The sequence below is a fragment of the Crotalus tigris genome, unplaced genomic scaffold, assembly GCF_016545835.1.
Source record: "Crotalus tigris isolate CLP2741 ecotype Arizona unplaced genomic scaffold, ASM1654583v1 scf7180000024471.848039, whole genome shotgun sequence".
NCBI classification, from domain to species: Eukaryota; Metazoa; Chordata; class Lepidosauria; order Squamata; family Viperidae; genus Crotalus; species Crotalus tigris.
In genome coordinates, this window is record NW_024100642.1 from 831209 (window position 1) to 843603 (window position 12395).

At 47.5% G+C, this 12395-nt stretch overlaps 1 protein-coding gene across 2 annotated transcripts in view; it reads right to left on the bottom strand.

The window, feature by feature from the left end:
- LOC120303472 (neurocan core protein-like) overlaps positions 1-12076 on the bottom strand; it is a 40517-nt gene extending 28441 nt beyond the window's left edge. For both annotated transcript variants that reach the window (XM_039333039.1, XM_039333040.1), the window contains exons 1-2: positions 11142-12076; positions 1316-2692 (exon numbers count right to left, since the gene is read on the bottom strand). In XM_039333039.1, coding sequence (XP_039188973.1) covers positions 1316-2692; positions 11142-12054 — 2290 coding nt within the window. In that variant the 5' untranslated portion in view covers positions 12055-12076. The remainder of the gene's footprint in view (positions 1-1315; positions 2693-11141) is intronic.
- Positions 12077-12395: the final 319 nt, after the last annotated feature.

Genomic DNA, 12395 nt, shown 5'->3' on the forward strand with positions numbered 1-12395 from the left:
GTCCTTCGAATTCTTGTTAAAAAGGTTCACATAACAGGGATCAGAAAAAACCCTTTCTTGCCTAAGACCTGAGCATGTTAACTTGTATCAGTGATCTAGCTACTAGGATCATTAGGTATCTCAATGGCTTAGTGGCAGGACACACGCTTTGCATGCTGATCTTCATCAATTTAAACTAACAGAAGCAATCCAACACTATACTCGTAAAAGCGCCTCCGTTCCTGAATTCAGGCATTCTCCTGACTTTGGATGGGCCTTCAACTTCCAGAATCTCATTTGCTAGCACGGCTGTGGCTGGGATTTTTGTGAGTTGAAGTCCATTCATTTTTTTCCCATTAAAGCACAAAGTCCCCAAGTGGTTTCCAAGTGAAGTGGAAATAAAGTTAACTGTATTCTTTTCTTTGATTAAGATAGTCAATTTAGCCGTCTCTGTTAATTCCAAAAATGAAAATTTGACTTTGGGTTTTGCTGACTAGATAGGACTGTTGTTACATAAATGGTTAGTACCTACTGTTATGTAAAAGTAAAAAGCTGAGGCTGTGTGTAATTATTCTACCGCTCTAAAAAGTATCAGATGTCGATGCTTTTCTTTCTTTCCTCTCCTTTCCTCTGTACCTTTTCCTCTTCCTTCCCTGAGGGGTGAGGTGAGGCAAGGCAAGGCAGGGCGGGGGTGCCATTGTCGCAGGGCAAGGTGAGGCAAAGGCCAGGGAGGCTGCTGCCTGACACCATCAGCCCCCCGCACACAGAGGCCAGTGAGCGCATGGTGGCTGACAGTGTCTATCAGCAGCCTCAGCCTGCCGGCCCATCGATCAGTGCACTCTGGGGCTCCGCAGCCCGCCCCCAGCAGTTCAGAGAAGCCGCCTCTGAGCTGGCTGGCCAGCCAACAGCTGAGGAGGCGATGCAGTGGGTCTTGCCCGGGAAAAGGAGAGCATGTGAGGCCAGGAGGGATGGGAGGGGGGGGGAGGGAAACCAGCCATGCTGGGATGCATCCAGCGACGTGGGACCACGGCGAGTTAGCAGGTGGCTGGTTGAAGAGGGACAGTTGCCATCTCCAGGGCATGGTGCACGTGCCCACAGAGAGGGCACTGAGTGCTGCCTCTGGCACACGTGCCATAGGTTCGCCATCACTGTTGTAAGTCAAGAACTACCTGTAAAAAAACCCTTCCTGGGGTTACATAAGGATGGGGACCTCTTAAGAACTTGTATACAAGAAGGAATGGAGCTGGTGTATGTTTGCTGGCCTACCTGTCTTGACATCCCCATCTTTTCCCCTCCCTACAAAGCCACTATACGGGGAGGGGGGAGAGATTCTTACCAAGCAAGCTGTCATTCATCTCCTGAGCCCACACCAGACGGGGGATTCCTTTGAGTGCTAGAACATCTTCTTTCTCCTCTCCGCTCCCACTGTCGGTCTCCATTGGGAGAAAATCTCCAGGGACAGAGGGGATGTATCCTTCCTGGTCCATCTTGGCTTCCACCTCTCTTTCGGTGGGATAGATGGAAGGTTGTGAGCTTGGAACCGCAAGTGGGTTGTCAAAGGCAGATGGCTGTGGAAGGTGTATAAGCTCTGAGGTGCTGTGGAGTGTGAATGGAGTCCTCGCCTCAGGCAAACTCAGGGCTGTGGTCTCTGTTCCTTTCTTGGTCTCATCTAGAAGGGATTGAGCAGGAGAAAAGAAGATGGTGGGATTTTGAGCGGGAGGTCTTGCAGTGGCACCATCTGGCCAATGGGAGCCACCGTTGTCTTCCTCTGGGCTTTCATGGTGACTTTGCTCTATCATGCTGGATTCAGGGTGGTTCTCCATGCTTTGAGTAGCCACTTCCCAGCTTCCTTGTGCCTCAGAAAGATCCAGGACTTCAGTGAAAGTGGAACCATCTGGCAGCCCTAGGATTCCTTTGTTTGATCTGGTGGTCTCCATATTATCTTGGTTGCGGTCAGGCACCAACCACGCCTCAGTTTTCTCAGGGAGGAATTGAGCTTCCTCCAAATACACATTTCCTGGTGTTGGGGAGACGATGTCTTTTGGGGAGAGCGTCACAGCTTCATGTCCCCTCAGCTCGGATGCTTCTTCTGAATGTTGGCTGCTCTGTTTCAAGACAGTGTCCTTTCCTGCGATATTGAGGAGGCTTATTGTCTCCTCTTGGTTAACAAAATGTAGAGTTTCTGGCTCCGTTTCTCCATCTGCATTCTCTGGCAAGTTTTGGTGGTCCTCAAAAGCAGGTCCCGGAAGCTCTTCGCCAAAGCTCATTACCTTGATGTGACTTTCTCGGGAGCTGTAATCATATTCCCCACTTGCCTCATCAACGTGTGGTTTGTTCCTCTGGTGTTCAGAGGATAGAAGGGATTCTGCTGGGGTAACCACCTGTCCATAGCCAGAAAAATCATCTTCATGGTCTCCAGCTTGGGTCATCCCTTGAAGATAGTCATCTTGCCTGCTGGTCCCCATGGAAGCATCTTCAGGATCGTATCCTGTAGTCACAGCAATTTTCTGCAGATCAAGTAGAACATTAGCTGAGACCGGCGATAATATGGGAATGTGCTCATTGTGCACATCCTTCTCCTGGCTTCTTGGCCCAGAAACGGTCCAATATTCTTGGTTGGTTCTTTCAGCACTTGTGTCTTCCAAAGAATGAGGTGTTGATGCAGGAGAAAAGGTGATTTCCTTATGGCCTCGATTCTCAAGTAAGGGTAACCCTGGGAAGATATTCACAGGATTAAAACATAGGCTTATATTAGGAATATACAATGCTTCCAATTTAATTCCCTAAAATGTTTCAGAACATGCAGGGATGTGAATACAACATCTGTCTCTAATTTCTTAAAGTAGCCCTGTCTTTTCCTGGGATCACACACCCAGGACAGCTTCAAATCTTAGGACAAAATTCCAGCTGCTTTAAAGAGTTGCAGACAGACGCTGGGTTCATGTCCCCATCTACTCCAAAGCACATTTTGAAACTGAATCCAAATCCACCCATGATACATACAAGTGTGCTCATATCCAGTATATAGACAGAGTGAAACCTCCTTTTAATGAACTGCAGGTGATCCTCGTTTAGTGACCATAATTGGGACTAGCAACTTGGCCATTAAGCAAAGAGGCTGTTCAGTGAAACTGCAACTGTGCTTACGATCTTACTTCAGCTTTGCTCTGCTTTACAATCTGTAAACCTGCAAAGATCGTAAATGTAAAGATGGGTCATAAAGTGACTTTTTCATCACCGTCATAACTGTGAATGAAGCAGTTAATAAATAAGGACGGCTGGTACATAATTGTGAGGTGGTATCTCTAACTTGTAGAGCGTGGTGACCTAGCAGTTAAGACGCTGGATTTGTCAACCAGAAGGTTGATAGTTCAAGACCCAGATATCCGATGACGGAACGAGCTTCCATTATTTGCCCCAGTTCCTGCCAACTTAGTAGTTCAAAAACATGCAAATATAAGAAGATAAATAGGTGCCACTTCAGTGGGAAGGCAACAGTGTTCCGTGTGCTTTTGGCATATAGTCATGCTGGGCGCGTGACCATGGAAGTGTCTTCAGCCAACTCTGGTTCTTCAGCTGTGAATCTGAGATGAACACTACCCCTTAGAGTTGGACATGACTGGACAGGGGAAACTTTTATCTTTTTATTGCTAACTTAGAAAGGTCTGTGAAATTAAAGACAAGGGCGCCATGGTATAACGATGCTGTCAAACCTTCAAACACTCTGAATACAGCCACGTTTCTTCTTTTTCGGTTGCCACAGCAATGGGGGGGGGGAGATGCATTCTTATAGTTTAGTCAAAACAATAACTTTCTTGTGGGAACCAAGGTCAAGCAGCCTTAATGTTTGGCAGGCTACCCTTAGGAAGCCCGCCAAAGGTGTTAATTGGGGATTGTGATTTACGACACACTAAGGGGTGAGGAGTTCAACTTTTACTTTGTAACCTTTGGGGGGGGGGGCAACTTTCAGCCTTGGTTTCATCTTTGTTCGTGCTGATATTATGTAGCCATTAAAAGTGTTCTTTGAGGAAAGCAATTGCCTCAGAGTTCTTATTTCTACTGGTCTCATCTATCGGAAGCATGACAGATGCTGCCAGCATGCAAATAAAGTATACCATGTAGAAATTTAGTCCATGGCATGCGAAGTTCATTGCCTTAAAGCTGGGTGGGCAACTATGGCAAATTTATGACTTGTGGACTTCAACTCCCAGAATTCCTGAGCCAGCATGGTCGCCCACCCCTGCCCTAAAGTCTGTTAAATCAAGATTTCAGATTCTGTGCCACCTTCTATTAAAGTTTCTTCCCTTCTCCTCTTGCTCACTCTCCCATGGCCAGCCCATCTGTCTGGGTGTTAATAAGTACAGGAAATTGGCACCTCTCCATCTGGGCCTCAGAGAATGCCTGCGTGGAAGGGCAGCATCACAGGCATTTGGCAACGGTTACAATGCCAAGGAGCATGTGGGAAGGGTTTCTGTGGCAACTGCCTCCTTATTAGCTGCATGGCCTTGCAGCTATGGTCCTTTGAGCTAATGGGGTTCAGCAGGGGGATTCCTAGATGTCTAAGGCTCTTAATCTCCCTGGGAGGGTTAGGGGCTGGGGTTGAGAATGGGGGGAGACAAGGAGGGCTGGGGTAAGCAGAGCAAGATGAACAGTCTGATAGAGGAAAGAAGGAACAACCTTGAATGTTGGGAGTTTGTAGGGACAATTCTCTCTCTCTCTCTCTCTCTCTCTCTCTCTCTCTGTGTGTGTGTGAGTGTGTGTGTGAGAGAGAGAGACAGAGAGAAAGAGAACGAGAAGAGAGAGAGAAGAGAGACAGAGACAGAGAGAAAGAGAAGAGAGAGACAGAGAGAAAGAGAAAGAAGAGAGAGAGAGGAGAGAGAGAGACAGAGAGAAAGAGAAAGAGAAGAGAGAGAGAGGAGAGAGAGACAGAGAGAAAGAGAGAAAGAGAAAAAGAGAAGAGAGAGAGAAGAGAGAGAGAAACAGAGAGAGAGAAAGAAGAGAGAAAGAGAGAAGAGAGAGAGAAAGAGAAAGAGAAAGAAGAGAGAAAGAGAAAGAGAGAGAAGAGAGAGAGACAAAGAGAGACAGAGAGAAAGAGGAGAGAAAGAGAAAGAGAAGAGAGAGAGAGACAAAGAGAGACAGAGAGAAAGAGGAGAGAAAGAGAAAGAGAAGAGAGAGAGAGAGAGACAGAGAAAGAGAAAGAGAAGAGAAAGAGAGAGAGAGAGAGAGAGAGAATGTATAGGAGAAAGGGGGGACAGTTTCTATAGCAATTAAAGAATTGGCTTTCAGTAGTTATATATCTACCTATTAATTGCTCTCTAATTCCTTCTCTTTACCTGTCTGTGTCTATGTCTATGACCAGTTTGCCTATCCAGTTACCTTTCTATGGTTGTCTACCTCTCATGCTTTTTCCTTTCCTTTCCTCCTTCCTTTCCTTTCCTTCCTTCCTTTCCTCCCTCCTTCCCTTCTACCATCTCTCTTTTCCTCCCTTTCTTTCAGTCCCATGAACAATGTATTCCCCTCAGTCCGGAATACTTAGTCAGTTTCAGCACATGCTTTTTGTTTAAAATTCAGAAAGACCTGTCTTTCTCTAGTAGACGAGGAAAAAAAAGCCTTTCTTTGGCAGGATTACTGGATGGGTCTTTTGTTAAGAGAAGACCGTGTCAAAGCACAGTGAGGAGGGCTTTTTCTACAGAAGGACTGTGACTCTGAAATGCCTTCCAAGGTGCCCGATAACAAAACTGTCTCCTTTTACACACCAGCGTGAAAAGCAGCTACGGGCATTATCATTGGCTTTGCCCTCCGTTCCAGCAAGCAAAAATTTGTCTTTATCCATTTCATTTGGCGATTTATACTTTATTATTTCATATTATTCATGGCACCTGATCCTTATACACTAGTCTGAGCGCCCACTGGAATGAGGGATGAAGCATAAGCAACCATTAATACATCACTTCATGGTTCCGACAGATGAAACTCTTCAAAAGAACTTTGAGGCATTGTTTACCTTAAAGGATCTTTTATTCGAGTAGCATAATATCGACACTGCAAAATTGAAGCCAGAAACTGAATTCCCCTCCCCTGGGCACGTAGTATCAAAGCACAATTCCCTCCTCCAATTAACTGTCATAAATCACATTCCCCAATTAGCTTGAAGCAGGGGCTTCCTCTCCAGCTCTCCAGCCCAGCAATTTTTTATCAGCTCTGGGCTCAATAACCTTGATTCTCAGCTAAGTTTAGTGTTGTTATGTCTAGCTGGACTCTCATTCACATCCCCCCCTCTGAGCATCATCTAACTCTAAAAGCGAAAGGGAAAAGGGAAAAGATGGCTACATTTCCATCTGTTGTCAATGCAAAAACATCTGATGTTAGCAGCGTTGACACCTGGACCACTTTTCCAAGAATCCAAATTAAAGCCGTCCCTCTTAATGTGGGTGTGATAAACCTAATATTCTTATTGGTATCATTAAGATATCAGAGCCTCCTCCCTCCGCTTTTTCTGGGTTTTGATTGAATGGAATTGATAACAAGAAAGCTGGAGAAAAGTACAGGCAGTCCTCGAGTTACGCCCTCATTGGAGCCTGCCCATTACATAAGTCGTAAGTTATAAGTCGTAATTGTCGTAAAACAGGTCATGTAACCAGCTCAATTTTATGTGTTTTGCAATGGTCGTTAAGCGAATGCCGTTGCTTGCTATGGCAGGGATTTGTTCAAAACTAGAAGTAAATGTAGATTTTCAGCAAAAACATTACCAATTGTGGCCATGTGACCACAGGGTGCTGCAAATGGCCCTAAATGCAGCTGTGTTGCTAAGCACAACATGACTAGGGAGGACTATCAGAACTTTGGTTCTGGGTCATAAGTCCGTTTTTAAGGTAGGCCATAATTTCGAATAGTTGCTAAGTGGCCGGTCCTAACTTGAGGACTACCTGTATGCCAAGCAGGTTAACTTTCTAGAATTCCGTTCTTCCTATCCTGATTTCTGGTCCTTTTTTGGTCTTTTTCTCCCTCCCCTCCTCTGCCAGCTCTGGCAGCTGCCACCCCCACAGCTCAGCACTGCACCAGATGCTTTTTCTTAATTTGAGCATCGGCAACTGACTCACCCAAACCTCTGTGCAGCCGTAAGTGTCAAAATTGTGCACACTTGCAAAATAGCTCTGCCTTCAGAGACTGCCGCTCTCTCATCCCTCTCTTAATTGGTGTTAACACTTTTTCAGCCGAAATTATGCCTGAGTGCATTACAGCAGGTTGCAAACATGTGCTAATTGGCACCAATGGCTACTTAGCTCTTTCAGGAGGCAAGAGTTTTAAAGCCACGCAGGAAAAAGGATTTTGGAGCAGAGGGAAAGAGAGTTAAAATCCACCCAGAATCAGCAGCCCAAAAGGCAGAGTGGGGGGTTTGAAATTGGAAGGCTGAGAGAATTCCATCTGATATCCCTCAGACATAAACACAGGGATCTTCCTAAGAAATATAACCCATCATATATACATTATAGATCAGTGATGGCGAACCTTTTAGAGACCGAGTGCCCAAAAACTGCTCACCACCCCCGCTCCGCATCCTGCCCTGCCTGATCCGCCCCCACCCGCCCCCTGCCCCACCCATCCGCAGGGCCACGCACCGCCTCCATGGCCCACCACAGATCACCCAGGCAGCCCTGCAGTGCCATGGCAGCCACACTCTCCACCCACACCCCACAGCATCATCTGCACGCTATGGGGCGTGAGGGCGGAATCTTGTCCCTGCTGCCCAGCTATTTCCTTGGCTGCTCTGCTCTGTGCAGGCCATGCCCAGAGCCAACTCTCCTCCAGGGGGGGCTGCTGATGAGGAAGGGGCCACAGGGGGAGGCGGGGCTGGGGCAACGGTGCGCGTGCCCACAGAGAGGGCTCCGAGTGCCGCCTCTGGCACGCGTGCCATAGGTTCGCCACCACTGTTAAAGATGCTATAAACTACATTTCTGTCCTGTTTCCTATATCGAATCACCCAGAGTCGCTCGATAATGAGACGGGCAGCATATAAATAAATAACTAAATAGCCATGGCACTTAGACTGATCTCAGAGGTGCTTTTTTCCCCCCAAAAGGCAACTGTTTTTCCTTGAGGAAGAAAAAGACATTTCGCTTCCCATCCAGGAAGCTTCATCAGTTCAGGGATGAGAAGCGAAACGTCTTCCTTCTTCCTCAAGGAAAAACAAAGTCCAGTTGCCTTTTGAAGAAAACACCTTTGAGACAACCGTAGAATAGAATGGAATGGAACAGAGCTGGCAGATAGAATCACGACCTGGATGACGGAGAATCTCCATAGACCAAAGGTCCCCAACCTTTTGGGCACCAGGGACTGGTTCCCTGAAGAGAGGTTTTTCCGTGGACCGGAGGGTGTGTGATTTTGTGTGCTTCCTGCATCCCGCGGATGGGGCATTGTTTGTTTGTATGGAGCAGTTGCTGGCATGTCGCAGCCCGGTACTGGTCCACGGACCGGGGGTTGGGGACCCCTGCCATAGACACTTAGACTTATATACCACTTCATAGTGCTCTATGGCCCTCTCTAAGCAGTTTAGAGAGTCAGCCTATTGCCCCCCCAACAATCTGGGTCCTCATTTTATCAATCTCGGAACGATGGAAGGCTGAGTCAATCTTGAGCCGGTCAGGATCGAACTCCTGACAGTGAGCAGAGCTTCAGTCTGCAATCCTGCATTCTAAGCACTGTACCACCACAGCTCGCGTTAAATGTTCAGACTGCACAAGTGACAGAGGACACTGCTTGAAAATCTTCTCGACAACCCTGTGAGGTAAAGCAGTCGAGAGATAAGGTTTGCATAGAGCTTTAGGGCCAAATGGGGATTTGAACCCAGCCAAATGAAGAAAGCAGTGATTATTTCAGAGAGGGCTCTGGGGTAAAAAATCTGAACACCGCTATCCCAGATTGCTTTCTGCAACAGGGACTAATGTAAGCAATTTATTAGCATATGGAGAGTGAGTCAATTCTTCCACACCTACCCTGGCACTCCCCATGTGTTCTTTTAACTTTAGCAATTAATGTATGTGAAAAATGTTATAAAGAAAAGAAAATTCTGCTAGTTTTCCCCCCTGTTTTTAAATTAAATTTGTTGGCCATGGGCAATGCACCAAAGAAGAGGCACCAAGCTACCCACCACTTATCTGGAGATGAGATAGGACAGTGATGGCAAACCTTTTAGAGACCGAGCGCCCAAAAACTGCCCACCCCTGCCTCATGCCCCCTGCACCACCCCCACTCCACTCCACCCCATCCCGTCCCCACCCCCACCGACCTGCAGAGCCACCCACCACCTCCACGGCACGACGCAGATCGCCCAGGCGGCCCAGCAGCGCCATGGCGGGCACGCCCTCCACCTGTGCCCAGCAGAATCATCTGTTGGCGATGGGGCACAAGAGCAGAGTCTTGTCCCCACTGTCCGGCTGCCATGTCCTTGGCTGCGCTGTTCCAGGTGGGCCGTGCCTGGGGGCGACTCTCCTCTGGGGGGGGGTTGCTGGTGTGGAGGGGGCCACGGGGGGAGGTAGGGCTAGGGCAATGGCACGTGTGCCCACAGAGAGGGATCCAAGTGCCGCCTCTGGCACTTGTGCCATAGGTTCACCACCACTGAGATAGGACATAAAACTGAAATGTAGCACTTGATCAAAACGGACATCATACTTATCCAATATACTGTACCCCTTCTGTGGCTACAACCAGAATTATAGGTAATCCTTGACTTATAACCCATTCATTTAGTGACCATTTGAAGATACAATGGCATGGGAAAAAATGATTTATGACCAGTCCTCATACATATGACTGTCACAGGGTATCCATGTGATTGTGATTTGGGCACTTGGCACACAGCTCACACTTACAATCATTGCAGCATCCTGCAATCATGTGATCACCGAGATCACACTGAGGGCTTCTGTACCAGAGACAAATTCCTTGTATGTCTAATTAGAGTTGGTCAAATAAATTATTCAGTTCAATTCACCATCGGTGACCTCCTCAACAGGCTTCCAACAAGCAAAGTCAACGGGGAAGCTAGCAGGGAAGGTTGCAAGTCATGGTCCTGTGATGACCATGGCAAAAAGGTTCATAAAATGAGGTTCAGTTACATTAGACATGTCAAACTCAAGGCCTATGGGCCAGATCCGGCCCGTGTTGTGTTTAGATCTGGCCCACAAGCAGACTAGGAGGAGGAGGAGGTGATTGAGTAGTTACCTCCTTGCTCTTTGGGTGTCTTGCAGGGACAGCAGCCCTAGCAGAGGACGGGCAGTGGGAGCCTCTCCAACAGGTGAAGCTACGAGGCAGCAGTGACCGCAGGGGCGGGGGGGGGGGGCAGGCATAGCTAAAGTGTCTGAGGGAAGGAAAGAGAACAGACATAAGGCACTTAGGTTTCTTCAGTTCTCACCCCTCCCTGCCTCACCGCCTTTCCCTCCCCCTTTTCCTATCATCTGTGCTGCCCTTTCCCACAAGTAACCACTTGGCTTGCAGACTTTTCCCCAAAGATGTGAGGAAATGCGAGATGGGAGGCTCAACGCCGGGGGACAATATGATAGTCTTGCAGGCAACTGGCCCTTTGAGGACAAGCATAATGCTGATGCAGCCCTCAATGAAATTTGAGTTAGACACCCCTGAGTTACATGATACCTCACTTAACATCCACACCGCTTAATGATGAATTTTCTGGTCCCAGTTGTGGTTATAAGTCGAGGGCTTCCTCTCGTGTACCAAGTCTAGCTACTGTAATATTGTCCCGCAATAATCCTGATTTGGTATCCCTTCACAGTAATGTGGGATATGAATAGCAATGGCACTTAGACTTATATACCGCTTCACAGTGCTTTACAACCCTCTCTAAGCAGTTTATAGAGTCAGCGTATTGCCCCCAACCATCTGGGTCCTCATTTTACCGATCTTGGAAAGATGGAAGGCTGAGTCAACCTTGAGTCGGTCAGAATCGAACTCCTGGAAGTCGGCAGAAATAGCCTGCAATACTGCATTCTAACCACTGCGCCACCATGGCTCTGAAAATGGGATCTAAGCTCAGCCACTCCCATTAGGAAAGATCCCTTTAGTCTTAAGGTGCTTCCACAATCTGCAGGCTCCCTACACTTGATGGAAGGATGTTTCAGCAGAAACCAAGTTCAAAATCAACTTACTCTTTCCATCAACTTCGTTGGACAGCGAGTAGCTTACACCTCCCTCAAGAGCGGAAGCAGAGCTCAGGACCACACCAGCTGAAGACTCAATGGCATTGTCTACCATTTCATGCCCTGCTAAGTCCAAGACAGTCAACGCAGTGGGTAGCATGGTGCTACGTTCTGGGTTCCCACCAACAGCCAGCTCTTCTTTCCACTGTTCCTGGAAGTACTGCCCATTCAGTCCAGTGTAAACATTCTTCTCAGGGATGCCAGCCAAAGATGGTGTTGCCCCAGTGGCAGTGGGGGGATCTTTTGGAGAAGTGGGGGAAGGAATTAGGAAGGGAATTGTTGGATGCTCCTTTAGGATTTGAATTTGAGAGGGTTGAGGAGAAGCAGTATCCTGTGGGAATAAACCCTCTGTATTTCCCTGCAACCATGTTGAGGTGACCAAATGAGGGATCGCTTCTGATGAGATGCCATCTTCAGGGTCCCTTTCCAAAGACATTTTGCCCATCACTGAAACCACACTCGGTGACTCTTCAGTGACGTTCATCTGATCAGCATCATCAACTACAGCGAACAGTTTGCCATCGTGAAGAACACCTACGGAGGGTTCTGTGGAAGCTCCTCTAACTTCCCCATTTAGAAAAGAGATATTGGGTAGCATGGACCTCTCTTCCATGCTTTCTCTTCCAACTGGGAAAGTTGTTACCATCTGGAGCTGCTCATCTTCTTCCAGTAATGGCACTGCCACTTTGTGTAAAGGACCATAAAAATCCTTGGCTGATTCTTTGGAGTCTGCTGACATGATAGCTTCCTCATTTTCCCTGGGGAATAGCTCATTCTGGCTCAGAAAGGACAGATCAGGATCGTGCTCCACCAAGATGTTCTCAATTCCTGATTCGTGGCTTCCCTCAGAATATTGGTCCATGGGTTGCTGGACATTTCCTTCTACAAAGGGTGCACTGTCGGGTATCTTGGCCAACTGATGCCCTGCAAAGGGATAAAAATAGAAATTGTTAACTTGGCTCAGGGTAGAGTAGATTCAGGAAAAACTCAAAACCTGAAGAAAAGCCTTCCAAACTGAGACTCTGGAAAGAGTGCAGAAAACAGCAACAAAGATGATTAGGGGACTGGAGGCTAAAACATATGAGGAATGTTTGCGAGAATTGGGTATGTCTAGATCAGTGGTTCTCAACTTGTGGGTCGGGATCCCATTTGGGGTCAAATGACCATTTCACGGGGGTCGCCAAACCACACTGTCCGCCATTT